Here is a 22920-nt window from a genome sequence, read left to right on the forward strand (position 1 = left end):
TACTATAAATATAACTAGTTACTTATAAAAATACATGTTCACCACACAGGGTATGAAAAGTACAGAACTCTATTAAGAATAAAGCAAAATAGGGACGCCTGGGTGGCTCAGTTGGTTACGCAACTGCCTTTGGCTCAGATCATGATCCTGGAGCCCTGGGATCGAGTTCCGCATCAGGCTCTCTGTTCACCAGGGAGTCTGCTTCTCCATCTGACCCTCCTACTTCTCAGGCTCTCTCTCTCTCTCATTCTCTCTCTCTCAAATAAATAAAATCTTTAAAAAATATTAAAAAAAATAAAGCAAAATACTTGTTCTCCTCTCAGAAGGGAATAGCTACTATGAGGCACGCCTATGTATTTCTTTCCAGTATTGTTTTATCCAACTATATGTATACACACACACACACACACACACACGCACACACACACATGCACACACAAAGAACATAATGTTCATAAAATGTTATATTCTGATTTTAAAACTATGTTCTTATATTATTCAATTTCATTTTGACCACAATTTTATAATAGCTTCCCATCCTTTGGAATTTGGGTGACTTTTGCCACCACTTTATTATCGCTGGATATGTTGGTTCTTCTTTTCCTCATTATAGGTAAAATTGCAAGTCACTGACCTGTTTAGGTTATATTCTTTCTATGAAGGAAGATTACTGGGTTAAAACATGCAAGTATGTAAGTTCTTCATATGTACTAGCAATGTATTCTTGGAAGCTTTTCATTTTGTTTTGTGGGTTTTTTTTTAACCAATTTTCATGTCTAACAGTGTAAAAGCTAAAAACTAAACTATATATATATATATATATATATATATATATATGTATATACACACACACACACACACATATATATATGTCCATCTTTTCATAATTGGATTCTGGTTCTTACCTTGCTTTTATCCTTATTATAAAATACTATGAAAGTTACAATTTATATGAAAATGGGATGAAACGCGAACATTTTTTCCAGATATACAAGTAAACACACATTATGAGTCTGTTTAAAATTAACCAATTAACTTTTTCAAACAAGAAAGGTGAATAGCATCCTGCTTCTGCACGGAACTCCATGGTCCCCCACCAATCCATATGGGTTTGCAGTCCTTCTGTGCTGTTCTGCCAGCCCTCCTGCCATTGGGGAGCCATGCCCTTTGAATCTGGGGGTCTTGCATGCCTATACCAATGGTCTCAAACACAGTGTTGGAGAGGACCATGGGTGAGGGTTTGGCCAAGACTCACATGGATATGAAACAGGCAAACTACACCTTCTTCGTCAGCTGATCTGGACTGCCACCAATCTACCCACACAGAACTACAGTGGGGAAAAAAGTATGGGGCTCTGTGATCATCATTCTGGTTTGGCAACATGTTGTGACTCTGATCTCCAGAGTTCTAGTGCACGGGTCATGGGAGAGCTGTAGTAGCTAGACTCGTTCTGGTTTCTTCCTCCCTGGATTTATTCACAGAGTGGATCTGCTAATTCAAGTGGCAGCTACCATCTTACAGACTTGGTGTAGGCAATCACAACAGCCCCAGCTCAGGGACACTTATAAAAGATGCCTGTACATGTTCCTATAAAACAGTAAATGATAAGGGGAGGAAACGGGGTTATCAAAACAAGATACAATAATTCACACACAGAGCAAGTAAAGGTAAAAGCAAATGAGTCATAAACCAGAACCAAATGTAAATAGTTACCACCTCTCAGTTTCACACTTGATTTGCACAGATTTTGCTGGTTATATAACTGTAATGGAACAGGAAAATCACTAAACCAAGTCCTATGAAAACAGCAGCTTTGCAAACTTTCAATTTTCTATTTTCAATGACAGTTAATTCAACATTAAAAAGTACAGAAGTTAAATGAGGCGAAGAATGATAAATGATGTCCCACGATTGCTGAAATCTGATTACCCAGAGATAAGAACGGGCCAGATTCTACTTGCACAAGTTTGGACCTAAAGCATGAGACCAATGAAAGAAAGAAGGGGAGGGGGGAGAAAAAAGCAAAAAGGGAAAAAAACTTTAGGGAAATGAATGCTTCCATTTATTCCTCCTAAATATAATATAAACAAGGACACAAAGAATATGCAAATGGATTCCGGATCCCATGGACACTCGGGGGGGATATTAATAAGCCAGTTCTATCCTGAAAGAAAACCCCCAAATCGACCTCCATTTAAGAAGCTAATTTATGCACTCCTGAGTCCTCATACAAGTTAAGCAGCCCAGAGTATCACAGCAGGCATAGAACAACAGACCTGAGCCCTGCTGTGTTTGTTCAAGGAGGCAAGTTAGCTATTCCTAACAGGAAACAAAACATGTCGTCGGGCTATTAAACAGGGGTCGTTTTGCCATACTGTGCAGCCCTGAATGCATCAATTGCTGTCCCAAACAGGATTAGAGATGTGGTTTTCTTTAACTATGGTTTTGAGAAAAATGCTTATGCTGCTCAAAATTCTCAGACTGATATTAACTAATCTAGTGCCAGGCCAGACAGAGCACTCTCGAAACCTCCATGGAACGGTCTCAGACATACTCCAAAGTTGTGGGAAGGCAGCACAACAGAAAGGAGAGGGGGTCCCAATGGGGGTGGGAGGGGAAGTTAACGCCTGTACACAGCGAAATTTGGAATTCCCCCAAGAGTATTTTTGCCTTTAAGTATTCAAGGTCCCACTCCACAGTGATTAACTGGTGTGGTGAACAACCCAGGTTTCGTTCCCATAGACAAAACCCATCTGAATGAACATGCAGTTTGAAAAAATGGATTATTTGGGCCAAGAATGGCAACTGAATGTAGGCTTGTAAATGGTTTTGGGTAATTCTGCTGTGTCATTATCATAAAATGGGATCTCCCAGATATTTCTGTAGAAGCCAAGAAGTTCCATGTGAGGAAAAAAAAAAAAAAAGGCAAACCTATCTTACATATGGACCTTTCTTCATGGTTCAGTGTAGGACAATCAACCCCCTGGAGAAAGTGGGGCAATTTCCACTATAAAGAACAGACTTGTGATGGCTTGAGGGCATCAAGTCTGTATTGCTCTGTGGTTTTTAACCAAAATTTCAGGACACTTCGCTGCATTTGGTGAAAATATTTAATACCGATTAGGCATATCACCAGTTAGTGTTATCCCAATGTGATAGCAAGGATTGAAATTTATAGACTCCGAAAGGAATCACAGTAAAAACAAAATGAAATTCTTTTTGCAAACCATTGTTCTAGAAAGTAGTCATAAGTTAGAAGATAAGTTTTGAAAGACCCTCAAAATATCAGAATTATGAAAACCATAACTTCTGGCCAACCATCATTAATGACTACCATACATATGAGGGATACCCAAATGGGACATTTTTAGTGATAGATCAGCTAAGAGATTAAAGTAAGCATGTTTACAGAGACATAACTATTTAAAATATTTATGGAGAAAACAGTTGCAGATGATACCAAGAGAGATTCCAACAAAAACACAGTACAAATGCAGACACCATATGGTCCAATGTATGCACCCATGACCTCATGTGAAAAAAAGGCCAAAGACATAACAGCTGGAGATGCCTCCCTTTTACCCCTGGAACAACAACTCTTGGGTTTGGAAGGGGCCATCATAATCATGTCCATGGCTGGGTGAAATCTATGGGTAACGTCAAAGGCTTTGGGAAGAAAGTTCTCAAAACAGTTGTCCCTGGAAGCCTTTGCTTTGTTGGGGTTTCAAGCATTTCCCTCTGACTCCACGTAAAAGGTGAAGTCAGGTAACACAGAGTTTTTCATGAACCAGAGAAGCATCACGTATCTTCCCAGCACTTTTGCTGTCTCCTGATTATTCATTAGGCCTGAGTCAGAACCACAAATCACTGCAGACCCCCCAGACTACCACATCCCATGGGATCTGCTCATATGTTCTCTTGATTGCTGCTCAAAAGCATCAGAAGCCAAGACACAAAAATAGCCATGGAAACTCTTAAGTTTTATGAGTGTTTAGCATATGGCAGGTTCTATTCTCATAACACAAATGGAAAACTAGTCTATTGTTCTTGTTAAATAAAGAGAATCCTAAAGATTCAAGAAGTCAATTAACTTGCCCATGGTCACAAATGGATGGAGCTGGGATGCCACCCCCCATGTTCCTTGCTGGTCAACCAGCAGGACAATGAGTTTGAGGCGGGGTGGTGGGGTGGTGGTGGTGCTGATGCTCGTAGGAACCTATCTTTCCAGAAGAGTGTTCTGCAAATGTCACTGAAGTAACACTGGGGATGGAGAAGAGAAGGATGGAGATGAGTGAGAGGCACATACACTCATCTACCAGCCACTGAGACTAGCTGTCCTGAGGTGAGGTGCCTTCCACCTGCACTGAGACCCACCTTAGCTGCCCTCCACCTTCCAGCCCAGATCCCCAAGGTTTATTATATTTAAACTCCTCCTCCAAAGAGCTGAATTGCCCAGAAATGACTCCAAGGAGTTCTGAGACCATTTCATGCAGGGCTCTTAATAATTTTTAAGGTAAGTACCTTTCTCTGTTTTAATAAAAAGACAGTTTGTATCCCTGGTGAGGAATTGCAGGGGGTGGGGAGCAGAGCTATTCCTTGTGACAGAGGGCTGTGCAGCAAGTCCTTGAACAGCCCAACGTCTTTTGCAAAGGCACTGGGGCATCCTCCTCAATTCCAAATTTCTACATGTATGGCATGTGATGTGAGTGACAGGAGGGAAGAGAGCAAGGAGCCAAGTGCTACTGAAGAACCGTATGTCCCAGCAACCTTTGTTCTTACCATATTCCTGTGTTGGTTTGTTTTGAACCTTGTTTTAAAAATCCCATGGCTGATGGCACCTCAAATTCATGAGGAATCTTCTACGACAGAGTGCTTCTGTATATGGATCAGTGGAAACTTGATGAATAAATGCCAGTACGTTGAGGCTGGTCCAGTTTTAGGCACTGAATTCGTTAAGTCTCTTTACAAAGAAATTTCAAATGTGGGCAATTAAGAAAGCATGACCTATTAAAGATGCCGATCCTTCCAGATAATGCGGAATTCTGACCATATATTTACTCTGGAAGCTGTTGTTCTCCTCAAATCCTTTAACTTTTAATGAAGTGTTCAGTCTTTTTGTGATGCCACTGAAGTGTAATCAAACACTACCACAAGCCAAGTCACACACTAGCATGTCTCGCCTTGTTTAAATATCTCAAATATATTTGAGTAATTGTGTAATGATTTCTAGGCCTCTGGTTGTCCATATGGTCTGAACAGACTGTCTTTTGTAGAGCAGTTGTGCTATCTCTCTCAACGGGAAGGAATCAAATCATCTTTGCTCCAAACTGGAAAGCTTGGGAGGTACTGCTTACATTTCCGGGAGGTGCCTTACCTCAACTTTTGAAACCAAACCAACCCACATCTGGCCCCCAGAAATCATTGTGTCTTCTGGAAATCTTGCTTGTGTTTGTGAACTATCCCAGAACAAGTCAGCAGGCATCATGTGTCATGTTTTCTTCTGTAACTGTCCTTAGGATACAATGACATGCCATGGGGACGACACGACAAAGCCAGCAGGGCAATCACATGGACTCTTACTAGACAGAGAACATTCTACATGGTGAAACCAGATCATCTCAGACAGACAATGAGGACCAGTGAAAGGGTCTGGCTTTGGCAAGAACTTTGCTCTAATGCTCTCCAGGTGGTACAGGCAATGAGACAAGCAAAGGAGCTATTGATTTTGCAATTAATGAAGCCCACACGAGTCTTCAGAGATTTGACTCAACAGCCCAGCATCTAAACTTAGTCACCAGGTCTCACAAATTATTCACATTAGCTGTATCCCTAGGAAAGAACCTCAGGGAAGACCTGGAATGCTGTGTTTGAAGGAATGTGCTGAACTTACTCTTGACCTATTATTTGAGAATTCTTAGCAAAATGTTTGGGTGCAGAGTTGTCCCCAAACTACTGGCCACAAGAGGGTTCTTTGATGGGACAAACTTGGCAGGGAGACAGTGGACAGATGAGTCTGGTGGCCTTTTTGCTCCTGCCCAACCTCAGGCTTTTGAAATCTTAAAAGGAAAACCATTTCACTGGTCACGAACAGCACTGAACGCACAAAATCATGGAGACATGCACAGTTCGTGAGTTCTGGGGGGTGACCGCAACGTGACAGAAAACAGTTTACCTTTTGTGCCTGAGGGAGCTGAAAAACAACAGGAAAACAAGACAAAAAGAAAAGAAAAAGGCAATCATTACATTAAAAAGTCAAGATTAACTGTAAAACTTCATTTGATCACCATTGGCAAATGGAAAAACCAAAACTGGGAGAAAAACGAGGGAAATAAAACTAAAGCCGGGTCATTTCCCCCAAATTATGCTATGGTGCTGATTATTCAACCTGCTGTCTGTATCTGTAGTCTCAACACACAATCCGTGAGCACATGTTTTGGGAATCACCACGCCCATGCTGGCAGTTTGGCAACTTCCCGCAATGCTCGACCTGAAGCTCTTCTGTTCAGGGGCCCCAAACACTCATTTCGAAGACCCAGTTCCTCCTTCTTGCACACCAGTGGTTTCCTAGTAGAGGAGGATGGCCTGGAGACACCTGCAGTTGTCACAACTGGTGAGGGGAGGGAGCGAGAGCTATTGGCTTCTAGTGGGTAAAGACCAGGGTTGCTTCTACACCTTACAATGCAGGGGACAGTCCCCGCAGGAAAGAATTACCCGGCCCACATGTCAATTGTGCCAAAGTTGAGAAACCCTTCTGTACATAAAGGTAAGACCATTCGAAGAATGTTCTGTTTTTAAACTCATTTTTTCTTGCTTTGTAGCACATTAACTGTTCTTTTTATCGGTGCTTAAGAAAGCATGCACAAGGGTTTGTGCATTTGAAATAAAGCCGATATTCGAAGAACAACGAAAAGGCAGTCAGTTAATCCATAAAATAAGACATAATCGCTTTCCCAATGGTACAGGCAAGAAACTGAAATTATAGGTATGTGGGAAAAGATGAACATTTATGAGACATACTTGTCTATTTTTCAACCTTGAGACTATTAAGCTGTGGTTTAATGCCACTGTATTTGTGCCTGCCATGAAAGCATGCAGTGTTTTGAAAAGCATTTTTTTAATCTGAAATGGAAATTCCATTATCCATGTATTAAGTACCAAATCTAGGAGTTACATCATTTTCAAGACTGACTTCTCATCGTAGAGACTAACATTTATTGTGTGTGAACTCATCACCAGGCACCATTTAAAGCCTTTTGTTTGCATTACCCCAGCAAATCCAAGCAACTCGATAGAGGTCCCCTCATTATCTTCATTTTATAGATGAAAAATAAAATGGAACTTAGAGGGTTAAGTAATTATATAATGTTCCATAGATAATAAGTTGTAGAGCTGGGATGCCTTAGAAGGTGCAAATTCAACCAAACTCACATAGTAAAGGCCACGAGCACTAGGAAATTAGCAGACTTTTCTGTCTCTCTGGAGTTTATAACATTGGAAGTGCTGGAAGATGCAAGATAACTAAACCAGATACTTTGGGGGCCCGTTTGAACCTTTTGCCTTTCCCATTCATTTAGCCCCGGGAAGAATGTTCTCTCTTCATATGCACTAAGTAAGCCCAGGGCTTCCTAAGGCCCTGAACCTGTGGACAGAGTCCAGCAAAGGGCAGAAGGGATAGACCCAAGCCAACAAAATGCCTTGATTCTCAGAGACAACTCCAGAATAATTTGGAGAATGTCCATGAAGGGCGGACCCAATCTCTCCAACACTCGTTTTTCAAGCAATTTTATCCCAAAAGGTCTCCCAATTTAAGGAAACAGGAATAGTATAAGCATGCTTTTCTGATTCTTTCATTCTAGTCAAGGTTATGGTGACCACTACTCAAAAAGGAAGCCTGTGAGTTCCTCCAGTGCTTCTTTTTTAAAAAGATTTTATTTATTTATTTGACAGACAGAGATCACAAGTAGGCTGAGAGGCAGGCAGAGAGAGGGGAGGAAGCAGGCTCCCTGCTGAACAGAGAGCCCCATGTGGGGCTTGATCCCAGGACCCTGAGATCATGACCTGAGCTGAAGACAGAGGCTTTAATCCACTTTAAAGAGGCTTTAAGCCACCCAGGCGCCTCTCCTCTAGTGCTTCTTAAGAGTTCAGAAAATATGTATCAAGAGGTGAGAAATCCAGCCTAAAATGAGGGATCACTTCAAGATCTCTTAAATAGTAAACATTTTTTTCATACGACAGAAAAGAAATGTTAGAGACACAAACATTAAGGGAATGATAGATGCACGTTTCCTTAGGAAAGCATTTGTGTTGAATCACAGCTTGTCATCTGAAATGCGGGGGGGGGGGGGCACTGAGAATTACAAATGTTTGATGAACTGTAAAATAAATACCAAGGTTCAGTCCTGCACAAACTGCCGGACTTGACAGGCCCCTGAAAGGAGAGCTACCCTTTCTCTCTCTTTCTGGAAGCTTCATCTCAGTCAAGCCGGAAACATCTCTTTTTGACTCACCCATTTAAGCACATGAGAAGGAAAATGAGAGACTAGGCCTTTGTGGTGATGTCCTTGTCCTCAAACTCTCCACAAAACATATATTTTCCTCAAGAAATAACTCATGAGAACAAAGAATCACTTTCCTATCGGAGCTCTGAAGGAACAGAAATTACAGCTTGCAGTGCCCTCAACAGGTTGGACCTCTGAGAAGGAGCTTCAGAATAGAACACAGCAAATTTAGATCAGATCGCTAGCAGCCACAGACACTACTGCTTGGGGGCCGGCTCTCCTGATGACACACCATCCACCCAATGGCCACCAACGGTGTCCACGAGCCTGAGCTGGGAACCTGACCGGCTGGACACTTGAGGGCCTTTGGCTGGGGTCTTGAGCCATGTGCCTTCCAGCCTTCGGCCAGATGCTTGTCTGTAAAAAGGGATGGTGGAGGGAGGGCTGGGAAATGGGCCAAATCTTGAATGGCCAATGGATTTTGTCTTGAGAGCCAAGTCTGACTGATTAGTTATGGCTGTCTGGAGGGCTGTGTTGAGAAGGATTCTGAAGTTATGTCTGAATTTTGTTGGAAAGAATTTAAGAGCCACATAGCAATGTCCTTTGTGGGCTAAAAACCAAGGAATTGCAGACCCTATCACTGGACATGATGATCTCTCAAGGTCTTCCTGTACTTTTTCTTGGTAGTTCTGAGCACATCTATGATTTCTATGTCATTTATTTGTTTCATGTCTCTCCCCTGCTGGGTCACAAGCTCCACGAGGGCAGGAGGGTATTTCCGTTGTGTGTAAGTCTACGAAGTTATCTAAGCTGTGCCTGTAACTGGTGTCTGCCTCGCTGAAGAAGGTACCTTGTTACTAGGGAGTGCCCATGCTAGGGAAAGAGAATTGGGCAAAACACCTTGAATCCACACACCTCCACAAACACACCATGTTGAGAACCCAAGCTGACAGCTGTCAAGAGAAAAAGAAATGTCTCTGACCGAAGGATGGACATGAATTCTCAGATTCCCACGTCTGACATGGATGTCTATATATGGGCAGACCGTCTCATGGACCCAGGGATGCACATAAAACCAGCTTGGGAACTTCCCTAAGCTGAGGCAACATCTCTTTCACAAAAGCCACCTTGGCATGGTTAACCAGGCTCCCTATCTCTGGACCTGTTTCTTCACACTATAGAAGGGTCTGCGTGGGCAGCTTCAGGTTCCTTCCAGGCTCAACAGCCCCAAGTTGCACTATTCTCTATCCACGTGCACACCCTCCAGTAACTTTTTAAAAGGGAGGGTAAAGGAAGAAATAAGTAGTGGTAGGCTCTGGACTCCCGCATTCCTGAAGAAAAGCTGGGCGCTGGACGCCTCCATGAGATACCTGACACTTGAAGTGGAAAAACTGAGAAAGTGTCAATCGGAAGAGAATGGAGAGGGGAGGTGATGAAGATGAAGACGATAGTAAAAACAGCACAAGCCACTCTTCAGTGGACACTCTCAATGGACCAGGGACTTTGCTAAGCGCTTTTCATCTTGAGGGATGTTGGTTCTCACAGCAGACCTCCAGGTTAGACAATAGTATCATCCCATTTATAGATGAGGAAACGGATAATAGAATAGCTAAGTACCTTGCCAAGGTCACTGAGGCAGGAAATGCTTGAGCTGAGGGTCAAAGTCAAGCCTCTCGGCAGCCCCACCTCTCCTCTAACCATCAGGATCAAGGTGCCACTCCTCCTGCAGACCAAGGGCACTAGCACCAACCCAAGCTCCTGAAGGACTTGGGGACTTCTCAGGCCATTCCATCTGGGCATCTCCCATACTGGAAAGGAGAATGAGAAATCCCAGCACCACCCTTCATGGGAGAGTCTGGATGGAGACAGAAAATCCAGCTTACCACAGTTCTCGGCATGTGGTGCATGATGTAACCATGTAGCATAAATATTTACCATGCCCTCTCCTGTCGCAGACATTTGCGCTTACTCTCTCCTCATTCTGGGACTCTCCCTCATACCCCTCCCTGCTTGCCTAGCAAATGCCTACTTCTCTGGTCAGTTATCATTGCCTCAGAAAAGCCTTGTCTGACCTCTTGTATCATATGCCCTCATCACATGCCCTCATAAAACCACATGCCTCCCATTCATGGTATAGTGACTCCTCCTTGTGGTAGCTGCCATTCTGCCCTTCTTTTTTTGGTAACAGGAACCAAACTTTTAGCCAGGATAGCTAAACGACCCTGTTAGAGTTTGGTGTGGCTAAGTGGTTCAGCTGTGCTCAGTGAGATATTCATGGATGTGGCTTTTCCAGATAGTGTCTTTAAAAGGATTCCCTCCATTCTGCTGCCAGTAAGGTACCTGTGATGGCTGGTGATCCAGCAGTCATTCTGGGCTATGAGGTTATCTTGAGGATGAAAACCACACACTAGGATAGTGAGGACAGCAGTAATGCCAGGTAATTATGACAGCTACGGCCAGCTATCCACCATTCTAATTGCTTCACCTATGTTACTTTATTGAAAACTCACAGGAATCTTATTAGGTAAGTTCTATTATTACCTCAGTTTTATAGATGATGGAACTACAACATCACATGGCCAGAAAACAGTAAAGATAGGATTTAAGAAGGGAGACCAGTAGGAAGGGCAGTGAATAATCCAGATGAGAAATAATGGAGAACCAAATCGGGGTGCTGGTGGTGGAGGTGATGGGCAGTGGTCTGACCTTAGATCTATTTCAGAGTAGACTCGATAGAGAGTGATATGGTAATATGAAAGGAGAGACATCAAGAGTGCATCCACGGGTTTCTGTCCATGCGAATGCAAAAATGGAACAGCCATTTACTGAAAAGAGAAAGACAAAAGGTGGAGAATATTTGAGGGAAGTTCTCCAGAGTTGGGTTTTGTCTACAACTGACAATTTTGGGATGTCTCTTAGCCTTGCAGGCAGAAGCGCAGGGTGGGGAGCATGGTCACTGTCAGTATTCTGACAAGGTCACTCAGGGAGTGCACACAGAGAGAGGAGAGCTTGTGTCAGAGACAGAACAGGAACATCCCACCAGGCAGAGGTCTGGAAGCTGAAGGGAGCCATTGAGAAGAGCTGTGAGGAGCTGGGGGGAAGTGGGAGATCAGAGAGCCCTGAGTCCCCGACGTTCAATAAAAGTGCTTCTAAGTGAGACAGTGCCTCCACTAAGGGAAGGGCGTGCTTTTGTTTTAACTATCCTTGTTCACTTCATTTCTATCTCAGAGTTCTGCTCAGAGTCATGGGGGCAACAGAGGGGACATCCAGCCATCACTCTCGCTCAATGAAGTTCCAGAGTTGAATGGACTCCTTTTCAAAAATAAAACTCCAATTAAAGAACTATTGATCAAAACAACACATTCCACTGTGAAATATATAAAGACCAAATGGGAAACAAAGTATTTTCCTGCCAACTGTGTAAAAAAAAAAAAAAAAAAGAAGAAGAAGAAAAAGAAAAAAAAGAAAAAGAAAAAGAAAAAGGCAAAAACCCCTAAAAGCCTGGTCTACATATGTTTATTCCATTTGTAAAACTGGCCCTTTGCCTCAGGCCTTATGAATGAGCGATAAATCCCTGCTCTGCAAAGTTTCCTTGTGTTCATTTATTTTTCTTGTGCGTGTTTGCATTTACAATCTTCCATTCTTCTTCATTAAGCAATGTGGATAAAGATCCTTATTCCTCGTATGTATCAGAGGAAGTTCTGCTAATTGGCTCAAACTCAAAAACCTGCACACCAAGGATGGAAGGGCTCTGATGAGCTGAGGTTTGGCTGGGTAGTTTCTGTCCCACATCCAGCCGCTTCTGCCACCCATGCCAAGCCACTGCTGTGGCTCTCCGTCCCCTCGCTCCAACTCCTCCCCCCAGCCCCATCTCTATACTATATCCAGAATAATTTAAACGTATAAACCTGGTACTCTGTCAGCCCTCGCTTGCCTCAGAGGCTGTGTGTGGCTATTTTCTCTGGTGGCCTAATGCTCTGTCCCTTGGCCATGCCAATTCCCTGACACCCCCAACAAGCCTGGCCTCACCAATGCTTACCCATCTGTCCAACGGCAGCTCTGGTGGCCGCTCCCCTGACTGAAGGCCCTGTCTCAACCAAGCATCTTTCTATGACTTCATCTTGTTGATTCCTGCCTTAGCATGTATCACCTTCTGGAATCTTCCTGTTGACATTTTAATTACCTCTCCACATAAGAATTTAAGATCCATCCAGGACCCATATCTACTGTATTCATGGTTTGATCACCACAGACTACACCTGTACGGTAACTGGCCCTTGTTAATCATTTAGTACCTATTTGTTGGAGGGATAGAGGAAGGAAAGAAGGAAGGAAAGAAAGAAGGAAGGAAGGGAGGCAGGAAGGGGGAGAGGAAAAAGGAGAGAAGGAAAGGGAGCGGGAAGGAAGGGGTGAAGCGGGGAGAGCCTTAGAGTCTGGTAGGCCAGGTTTCAAATCCTCCCTCTACCAGTTCCTAGCTGTGAAGACTTGGGCAATAATATATTATCTTAGGGCTCTGGATTTCTCATCTGTGAGACTGTAATGGTAACACTACTACAAGGAATTCATGGGAGGATTACATGAGATACATACCTGTTGAGAACCTACAACAGCCACTGCCCCATAATGTTACTCTTTTTACCCCTTGACCTTGACCTTGTAACCTCTGCGGTTTTCAGAGTGGGCCCCAATCTTACAGTAGATGAGAGATTACAGTAATAACCAAGTACCTCATGGTCCACAAACGAGCCCACGGACCTGGAGTCATAGTCTTTCCCCAGTGGGCCGTCGCTTCTTCACAGTGGTTATGTGGAGGAGTGACAAAGCCTGGAGGAGGTGTCTTATGCAGTATGTAACTCTTACAATGGATTGCGTCTCTTGGCTCTCAACATAAGCCCCTTCTTTTTGTAGTAGTTCCCACGTTTTGGGTAAGGCTCTGTTCCAAGCTCCTTGATGCGGACAGTGCCAAGACCTAAGCCAACCAACTCATTGCTCTCCCCTGGCTACAGCAAATGGCTAAGAATGGACATGTGACATAAACTGATCTAGTGAGGACTTTTATAGGAGTAATCAATAATTACATCCCTCTTCCCATGTCTCTCCTCTTCCCTCTCCTCTCTCAACTAGAGTCTGAGGGGGATGCACCTCTGGGAACAGTGCACCCAATGGGACCGGAGAGTAAGGCCAACAGTATGAAAGGTGGGAGTTATAGGGGCAGAACTCAGGGCCCATGGCATCATTAAGCCCCATGTCCATTCAGGGGACTTAGCTTCTAGTGGCTTCCAGCTTAGTAGAAGCCATAGGGACAACCTAAGAGACTGGGGTTCTCATTATTCCCATAGATACATGTAGCTGGTCATCTCTAGGATACACCACGGCTGCTCATGACTAGATTTTACTTGCACAAATCAAGGGATTCCTCAGAAAGTTCTGTATTTTTGCTCAGCTTCAAAAATTCTCAGAAGTAACTGCCTCAAAAGATTTCCGATGGCATACTTGAAAGTTCCTCACAAAAACACGGCATCATGTTTTGATCTTTATGACAATGTTAGATGAGTCAAGAAACAAAATGGCGTCTCTTTGTGTCATTGTCCTGCTCCTCAGAATCTCCTCCTCCCCTGGCTTTCAGTTAGTCTACTTCCTCTACTTCTTACATTTTTTATGGTCTTACTTCCTCTACTTCTCTTCCTCCTGAAATGTGGGCACCCTTCTGCTCATTCTACAATCCCCTCAGTGAGGCCACCCCTCCGGGCTCATGGCTTCAACTCATGGTGGTGCTCCCCTGCTCATGGTGGTGGTGAGAGGGGAGAGGGTGGGAAGGAGGACAGTGGTTTATGTAGACAACCCTGTAGACTGAAGACAGGAATAAAAAGAGGGTCAATAAGAAAAATAAACATAACCGATTTTCCTATTCAAGTTCCCATTGGAATTTTTGCTTCACATCCTGGAAGTCCTTCAAGCCCTGTTAGAAGGACTCACAGGGAGAATGATTATCTCCGTAATCCAAATTACGTTGCTTTTGTCAGTTTGAGTGTTCTTTGATCTGACCACATGCAATTTCTTAATGATTTCTCAATATCTAGTTTGGCATACAAATAGAATTTTAACTTATTTTTCCAGTAGTGCGTTTAAAAGCAAAAAAAAAAAAAAAGTATGGATAAAAAGACCTTTCTTTGCAACACACTTGCTTTTCAAAATGTTTCTTTAAAACAAAAATCATATCAGTAATGCATGTTCCCTGGAGAAAATCAGATGTAGAAGGGAGGCAAAGGAGAATTTAAGGCCACCTCTGATACATTCGTCCCCCTGACATCCACTGTTGTCCTCAGTTAATATTATGTTAAATGACTACACAGTATTCCAGTATTAGAATATACGATAAATGACTTATGAGCGATGTATGCTGTATTCTCCTTGTCACTAAAGTAAATGATTGCAATAAACATCCTTGTAGTGGACACATGTTTGTAATAAACATCTTTGTAGTAAAACTGTTGCACACACTCTCAACTTTCCAAGAAGCTGAATTATTAGTTAAAGGGCATTGCATATTTCAGTCCATGTGCTTTCTAGAATGCTGTCCTAATTTACACTCTGAGCGGGATTCTCTTTTTCCAATGTTCACTTCACCACCCCTGAGCCAAAGCTATGAATTATCATCTTAAAAAATCTTCCAGTAATTTTTAAAGGTTAGATTATATGGATGAAATTTTTCCATAATTCAAATGAGTTAGAGAGAGAGAGGATAATCAACTTTAAAATCCCATGGCCAAAGGGTTCACTCTGTTGTGGGTCTCCAGATAGCAGTGCGTTGCTTACTATAGACTCGCACCTCCAGGTTATTTAGTGGAAAAGAAGTGGATTGATAACTAAAGGTCATATTTTTTAAACTTAATTTTGGATCAAAAAAAAAAAAAAAACCCACTGTGTTTTTGTTCCAGCAGTAGAGCCCTGCCTAGATGAAAAGCAATCCTGCATAAATTATTCACTTGATGGCAGACATTTTTGGGGACGCTGGAAAATGTGGATTATTAATGGGCAGACCAGAACAATTCTCACATTACATATAGCTAAGGACTATCAGCTGGGGGAAAGCCCCAGACATTTTGCTTGTTATAATGTTCTAAAAATTCTCACAATAAGAAGTCATTTCTCATCAGGCTCGAACTCTGCATTGTATAGGAAAAATAAGTTTCCAATTAAAATTGTCATTCTTCAGCTTTATTTTGTGTGGTCATCTTGCTGAAAAATTATCTGGAGTTCTGGCAATGTGGGGGAGCCCCAGGTCCTGCCGGTTTCCTGTGAGAACATGCACTGGTAGAATCTAAAGGGGATTTGGCGAAGTCCAGATAAAACCACCACCATGATGCATTTGTCTTTGCTGTTTGAAAACCACGTTGGTCCACATGGCAGTCCAGGGACCAGTGCAGATTTAGGAGGATCTGATAGGGAAGGAAGCTCTTTTCTGCAGGATTCATTTTGGAACTATCTGAACAGGAGGCAAACCCACTCAGACCTTCTCCTGAACTCCCACCCTACCAGTGTCACTTTTCAACATTGTGACTGCTTCCAGTTGGATGCTCTAAGCTGCTGGTTCTAATTAAAACTTAATTTGCAAAAACGTTTCATAATTTATGCATGTCATATAATTCCTCTGAGACTGTGAACTTGGAGCCAACTCAGGGCCTTATAAGGAGACACTGTACCGAGAAGGTTGGGGGAGAAAGGGATGTAGGAGAAGAAGTACCAACAGGGGTGCAACACAGGAAGGTAATGATGCTTTCTTTCAGCTTTCCATCACCTGGATCTGCAGCCACCTGGGAGAGATATGGGCCTTGATGTCTGGAAGTGGAGAGCCCATTTGGCAGGTCACAGACTCAGAGAACCAGAAGGGTCAGCAGTAGCCAGAATGGTCCTCCAAGGAAGGTCTTACCAGGGGAGATGATGAGCCAAAGAACTTGAAACCCTCCAAAAGAGATGAATGGGTTCCCACTCTCCCCACAAAAGGAGACACTAAAAACCCACAGAGGAAAATTAATGAAAACTCAAGAGTTTGCAATGAAACCATTACTTCACTCAACAGATGTCTTCCAAAAGAGAGTTTGCAGAGATTTGCCAAACTGTTGAACCACAAAGAAGTCTGTGTAGCAACTTAACTAGAAATATTAGGCCTCTAAGAAAGATGACCAGTAGAACCCTCCCCTTAATACACATCCTTTGTTAATTATAAAGTGAATGAATCTCCAGTCACCCTCTGTGTCTCCAGTGGGAAAAAAATCTATAAAGACAGAATTTGACACAGAAAAAAATCAAAGGAGCCAGGAGAGAAAGTGCACACATATTCTGCATACTCACAAAGGATGGGTCACTGGGTCAATGCCATAGTCTTTAGTGGCCAACCTGGTAAGTTGTACATTTACTGACAGATGATCTCTATCTCAGTATCTATAGCTTAAAGATCCTTCCCTTTCCTGCTGCCTATGAAAACCATTATAACCTATTAAGTAAAAGCAAGAGACTATGCAGTTTATCTATCAAGTTTGTACCTCACAGAAGTGAACACGTTAAATAAACATTTGTGGGGAAAGGTACGAGCTGTGGGTGACAGATAATTAATCCTCTGTTGATGTTCTCAATTAGGAAATCCTTCGGGAGACTTCCTACCCTGTGATTCTTGTCTGTAATTCCAGTTCATGAGTTCTTTTCTAGGAAAAAGCTATGAGTATTTCCTTCTATTTGATGTTGTTTTCACCTTGGTCCATCAATGAATATATTTTATGTTCCCCTGGAAAGAGGAAGAACTGGCAAAGCCATGAGTTGGATGATACTAGTTCTCTTTGTGCATCTGAGCACTTTGCAAGTTAAGAATGGTTGCTGTTTACTAACAAGGAGAACTTGCACATGCTGAGGCCTTACTCTAAGCCACTTAAGGCCTCTGAACACATCCTCCCTCATGAGAAATTCTCATATAACTCCAGGGACCAGATACAGTCACTTACATCCCAAATATGGGGAAAGTAAGACTGACTCCAGACCGTGTTTTCTGACCCAATGGGATAAACAAGTCATACAATCCAATTAGTCTTTTTTCTAAAAACAAAACAAAACAAAACAAAACAAAAAAACAACAACTTAGAATAACCTCTGAATGGTTAATGAAGGGAATCCAATATAAAACTAAAATTTAAGTGGTTTACTTGGCAGTAGAATAGAAGGGAGCTCTGTCCTTCCCTCAAGCCTGCTGACACACTGACTACCACACTACTTCAGGCTTGTTTTGGTCAGACCTAGAAAGGAGGAGACCTATTAATACGTGAGAACTGCTGATCTCTCAAAATACATTTTGCTCTCCACCCCCCAAATCTGGTGGTTGGCAATCTTTAGGCACATTTTGCCAAAAACATGTTCCTATAATTTTGAAGTCCATGTGTATTAACAGTGGGATTTTTCTCATGGTCTTGATTAGTTTATAATTAAGTCATAAAACTAGAGTAACTCTTATCGAATATCTTTATTTCCTAGTTCTTTTTCTGTTATTACAGGATTTTCTTTCTCTTAGTTAAAAAAGTCAGATCTTACCAGTGACACTTGGGCCCAAATCTCAAAGAGGCTAATATGCTTCGGAAGTTCACTTTAAAACATATACTTCGATGGAATCCAAATGCCAAAACCTGAGCTACAAAATGCTGTCATTTATATTGAATTCATAAGTTAGGGAACATGATCAAGGAACAAAGAAAGAAGCATAAATAGGGTTATCTTGTAATTAAACTAAGTATAGTATTACACTTAAATAAAAATTGTTTCAGTATCATATCCAGTAAACTGTCACTGTCTCAAAAAGTTAAAAAAAGAGAGATTAGCATTATTCTTTGGTACAGTAATCTAAACCCAATATGTTTGTTAATTTTGAATATGAATAAATAAGTGAAACAATGTAATTAAATAATCTTGAAGATAAAACAAACTAATCAACTAATCATCATCATCTTTTATTTCTAAATTTCTACTGTGATCACAATAGAATAACTAGTATTAGATTAGCCCTCTTGACACAAACAAAGAAATAAGTGGACAGAACACACACCAAAAAGTCCTTTTATATTGGTCAACAATCAATACAGATTTCACTTCCTAGAAGGCACAAAACTGAGATGAGATTCATGATAGTCTGCCCGGAGGCAGTTACAAGACCCTAGTGTAGGGAGGCTGAGCCCATGCAAAGCCCTAGTAGCTAGGCTGAATTGAGGAGGAATTGATCAGAGTTTATGGAGGTTGAGGTGACTGAAATTTTCCAAGGAGAGCACTGGAGAGAGAAAGCTCTACAGAGAAAGAGCTCCAGAAATTCAGAGGGAGGACTTCTTGAGTCTTTGATGTAATACTAAAATGATTATGCATAGGGTGAGAGTCCACAAGACTGGGAAAAGCACAATTATAGGGGCCAGGGAGGGTGGGGCAGAGAACTTCAATAAAGCTGTAAGCTAAAAAAAAATCCACTGGGCTCCAACTATGGCTGGGAATTTACAAGTTCCAACCAGTCAGAATAGAGTTCTCTGTAAAACACCTGGATCATTTGGTAGGAACCCCAGGAAGGTTGTTCCTAGGATTACAACTAAACTAGCCGTTAGACTGAAAGATACACCATACCTGCCTAACCAAAGCTTAAAACCAAGCATTTAAAGGGCCAAGATCATACATAGGTAAATTAACCGGCCACCAGAACAGAACTCAATACTCTTTAGAGGAAGACAACAAATTTAGACACTTACCACAATGCCCACAATCATGAAATCATTATGGCCAACACTTAGTAGAAAAAAATTACTAGATGTAGAAACACGAAAATGTGACTCTTAAGAAGGGAGAACAATCAATCAGTAGAAATATACCCAGAAATGATGCAACTGGAAACCATGACTTTAAATTAATTGGTTATTAAAGATATAGTCAAGAATTTAAAGGGAAACTTTAACGTTATGAAGACAGGACTAACAACTAAAAACAAATGCCAAAACTGAGTAAAAAATCAAAACCAAATAAAACCCACATGGTTGAAAATTATTACTTAAAAATTTAAAAAGGGGGTTCACCGGATGGATGGGTTGGGCTCGGTTGCAATTTAGACATTTCAGAAGGAAAGATCAGTGAACCTAAAGATATAGTAATGGAAATCATTGAAATTGAAAGAGAGAAAAAAAGAGGGGAGAGAGAGAGGGAGAAAGAGAATTTTAGTAACCAGTAGGAAACCAGTAACTAGTAGGAAAATATCGAGCAAACGAATATATGTGCAACTGAAATTCCAGAATCATGTGCAGTAGGGGAGAGACTGAAAAGAAATGAAAACATAGTGGCTACATATCTCAAATTTGATAAAATTTATAAACATGCCAATCCAAGAAGCTTAATAAACCACAAGCAAGATAATCACACGCCAAAATCCAATGCCAAGGCACAGTACAATAAAATTGCTGAAAGTCAATCAAAACAACAAAATCTTAAAAGCAAGCAATAAAAGTACATATATACAGTACAAAAGTAAGAATTATCAATGACTTCCCACCAGAAACAATGCAAGCCAGATGATAATAGAACTACCGGTTTAAAGTACTGTAATAAAAAACATGTACATTTAAAATTCTATATCCAGTGAAAATATCCTTCCAAAGAAGGGGAAATAAAACATTTCAGACACACACACACACAAATCTGAGAGAATTCACTGTCAGCAGAGTTGCACTTTAGAAAAGATTTTTTAAAAAGTTCTTCAAGCTGAAGGAAAATGATTCCAGATGCAAGCTTGATTCTATACAAAAGAATAAATGGGACCAGAAATGGAAACTATGTGGGTAAACATGAGATTTTTTTCCCTCACTGTTTAATTAACTATTTTAAGCTAAATAAAAAACAATGTATTGTGCAGGGTTTATAGTATACGTAGGAATAAAGAGTATGATAATAGTAGCACAGAGGACGGAAGGAGAGCATGGGAGTCTACTGTTGTAAGTTGCTTCCCTTATGAGAGAGGGAGATGTGAAAAGTTGAAGATGCAAATTGTTACACTATAGCAACCACTGGAAGGAGCAACTAAGAGGTACAACTTTGCTACTTTTGACTACCCAGAAACCTAAATACCAATTGTCAACTGTTGATAGAAGCCTTATCAGTCACATAAACAGTTGATTAACACATACTTTGTATGTTGTATGTATTATATTCTGGAGTCTTACAATAAGGCAAGCTAGAGAAAAGAAAATGTTATTAAGGAAATCATAAGGAAAGGAAAATACATTTATGGTACTATAATGTATTTATTGGGAAAAAGTCTGCATAGAAGTGGACCTGTGCAGTTCAAATCCATGTTGTTCAAGGGCTAAATATGTACATATGTGTGTGTATATTTATGTGTACATATATATGTATATATATACACAAATACATATAATGTATAGCTTTTTAATGAAAATATGGTAGAGTTAAATAAAAAGAAAAATAAGAGATTAGATAGCTATTTCTAATAATATGGTAGACTTAAACCCAAACAATAGATAATTACTTTTTTAAAAAAGATTTTTATTTGTTTACTTGACAGAGAGAGAGATCACAAGCGGGGGTGGGGGTTTGGCAAGCAGAGGGAGAGAGGGAAGCAGAGTCCCGACTGAGCATTAAGCCCAAGGTGGGACTTGAACCAGGACCTAGGATCATTACCTGAGCCGCAGGCAGATGCTTAATGGACTGAGCCACCCAGGTGCCCTGAGACAATTACTTTAAATGTAAATGGATAAGGGGCACCTGGGTGGCTCAGTCCATTAAGCATCCAACTCTTGATTTCACCTCAGATCATGATCTCAGGGTCCGGAGATCAAGAGCCATGTTGCGCTCCATGCTCAGTGGGGGAATCTGACTGAGATTCTCTCTCTCTCTGCCTCTAGCCCTATTCCTGTGTGCTCTCTCTCTAAAGTAAATAAATGGAACTTTATTTTTTTTAAAAGATTTTATTTATTTATTTGTCATAGAGAGAGAAGCAAGAGTGAGCACAGGCAGACAAAGTGGCAGGCAGAGGCAGAGGGAGAAGCAGGCTCCCTGCCAAGCAAGGAGCCCGATGTGAGACTCGATCCCAGGACGCTGGGATCATGACCTGAGCCGAAGGCAGCTGCTTAACCAACTGAGCCACCCAGGCGTCCCAATAAATGGAACTTTAAAAAAAAAATGGTAAGTGGATTAAATACACCATTTAAAAAGTAGAAACTGTCAGACTGGATAGAAAGAAAAAGAGATCCAAACATTTTGCCTACAAAAAATACCTTTTATGTAAAAAGATATGTAGGTTAAAGGTAAAGAAAAAAAGGGAAATATATACCACAATATAAACAAAACAGAACAATAATCATATAAAGTTAGGTGGCTATATTAATATCAAGCAAAATAGTCTTCAAGACAAGGAATGTTATAAGAGATAAAAATAGTTCATAATAATAAAATGTCTTATCAAGAAGACATAATGTGTGCTCCTAATAATAAGGCTTGAAAATAAACACTGCAAAATTGGCAGAATCAAAAACTGAAACAGATAAATTTAGAATTTTCACTGGTGGTTTCAACAATCCTCTCAATAATTGATAAAACAACTAGACAGAAAGTTAGTAAAGATATAAAAGACATGAACAGCATTACCAAATGATTTCACCCAATTGATATTTCTAGAACAAGGGCATAATAACTACAGAATGCACATTCTTTTCAAGGACAAATATGAAATAGTCACCACAGTCCATATGCTGGGCTATAAAATAAGTGTCAAAAATGAAAATTATTGAATAATAGGGTATATTCTCTGAACACAAGAGAATCGAGTTAGAAATCAGTAACGATAATGTATCTAATAAAATCTGGAGGTATTTAGAAAATTACACACTTCTAAAGAACTGACATATCACAAAATCCCCTCATCATATTTTGATCTGAATAAAAATGAACATCTAACTCTCAAAAGTTGTGATAGGTGGCTCAAGTAGTTCTTAGACAGAAACATACAGCTTCAGATGCAATATGAAAAGTATACTATTAACAGTCAAAGCTTTACCTTAAGAAAGAAAAAGAACAAATTGAACACAATATAATCAGAGGAAAATTTTTTAAAAAACTGAAAAAGAAGAGCAAAATACAATGCAACAGAAAATGAACAAACAGAAGAGTAAAATTGGTGAAACCAAAAGCTGGTTCTTTGAAAGTAGCCCTCCAAAGTTGAAAGATGTAGACCTACACTGATTACAGATTGCTAATATCGGGAATGAAAGAGGGGATAGTATCATAGATCCTAAAACCATTAAAGGGATAAGAGAATATTATGAAAATCCTTATGCTAATAAATTCAACAACTCAGATGAAGTAGACAGGTTCCTTAAAAAGCAAATGAGCAAAATTAAC

General features: G+C 40.9%; 1 protein-coding gene across 4 annotated transcripts in view; it reads right to left on the bottom strand.

Annotated features, from left to right (window-relative positions):
• Positions 1-22920, bottom strand: part of CACNA2D3 (calcium voltage-gated channel auxiliary subunit alpha2delta 3) — an 880032-nt gene that overhangs the window by 245873 nt on the left and 611239 nt on the right. For 3 of the 4 annotated variants that reach the window (XM_047691706.1, XM_047691725.1, XM_047691733.1), the window contains exon 14: positions 6174-6191. The exons of the other annotated variant lie outside the window; for it this stretch is intronic. In XM_047691706.1, coding sequence (XP_047547662.1) covers positions 6174-6191 — 18 coding nt within the window. The remainder of the gene's footprint in view (positions 1-6173; positions 6192-22920) is intronic. 4 annotated transcript variants of the gene reach the window in all.

Source organism: Lutra lutra, chromosome 1 (genome assembly GCF_902655055.1).
Source record: "Lutra lutra chromosome 1, mLutLut1.2, whole genome shotgun sequence".
NCBI lineage: Eukaryota > Metazoa > Chordata > Mammalia > Carnivora > Mustelidae > Lutra > Lutra lutra.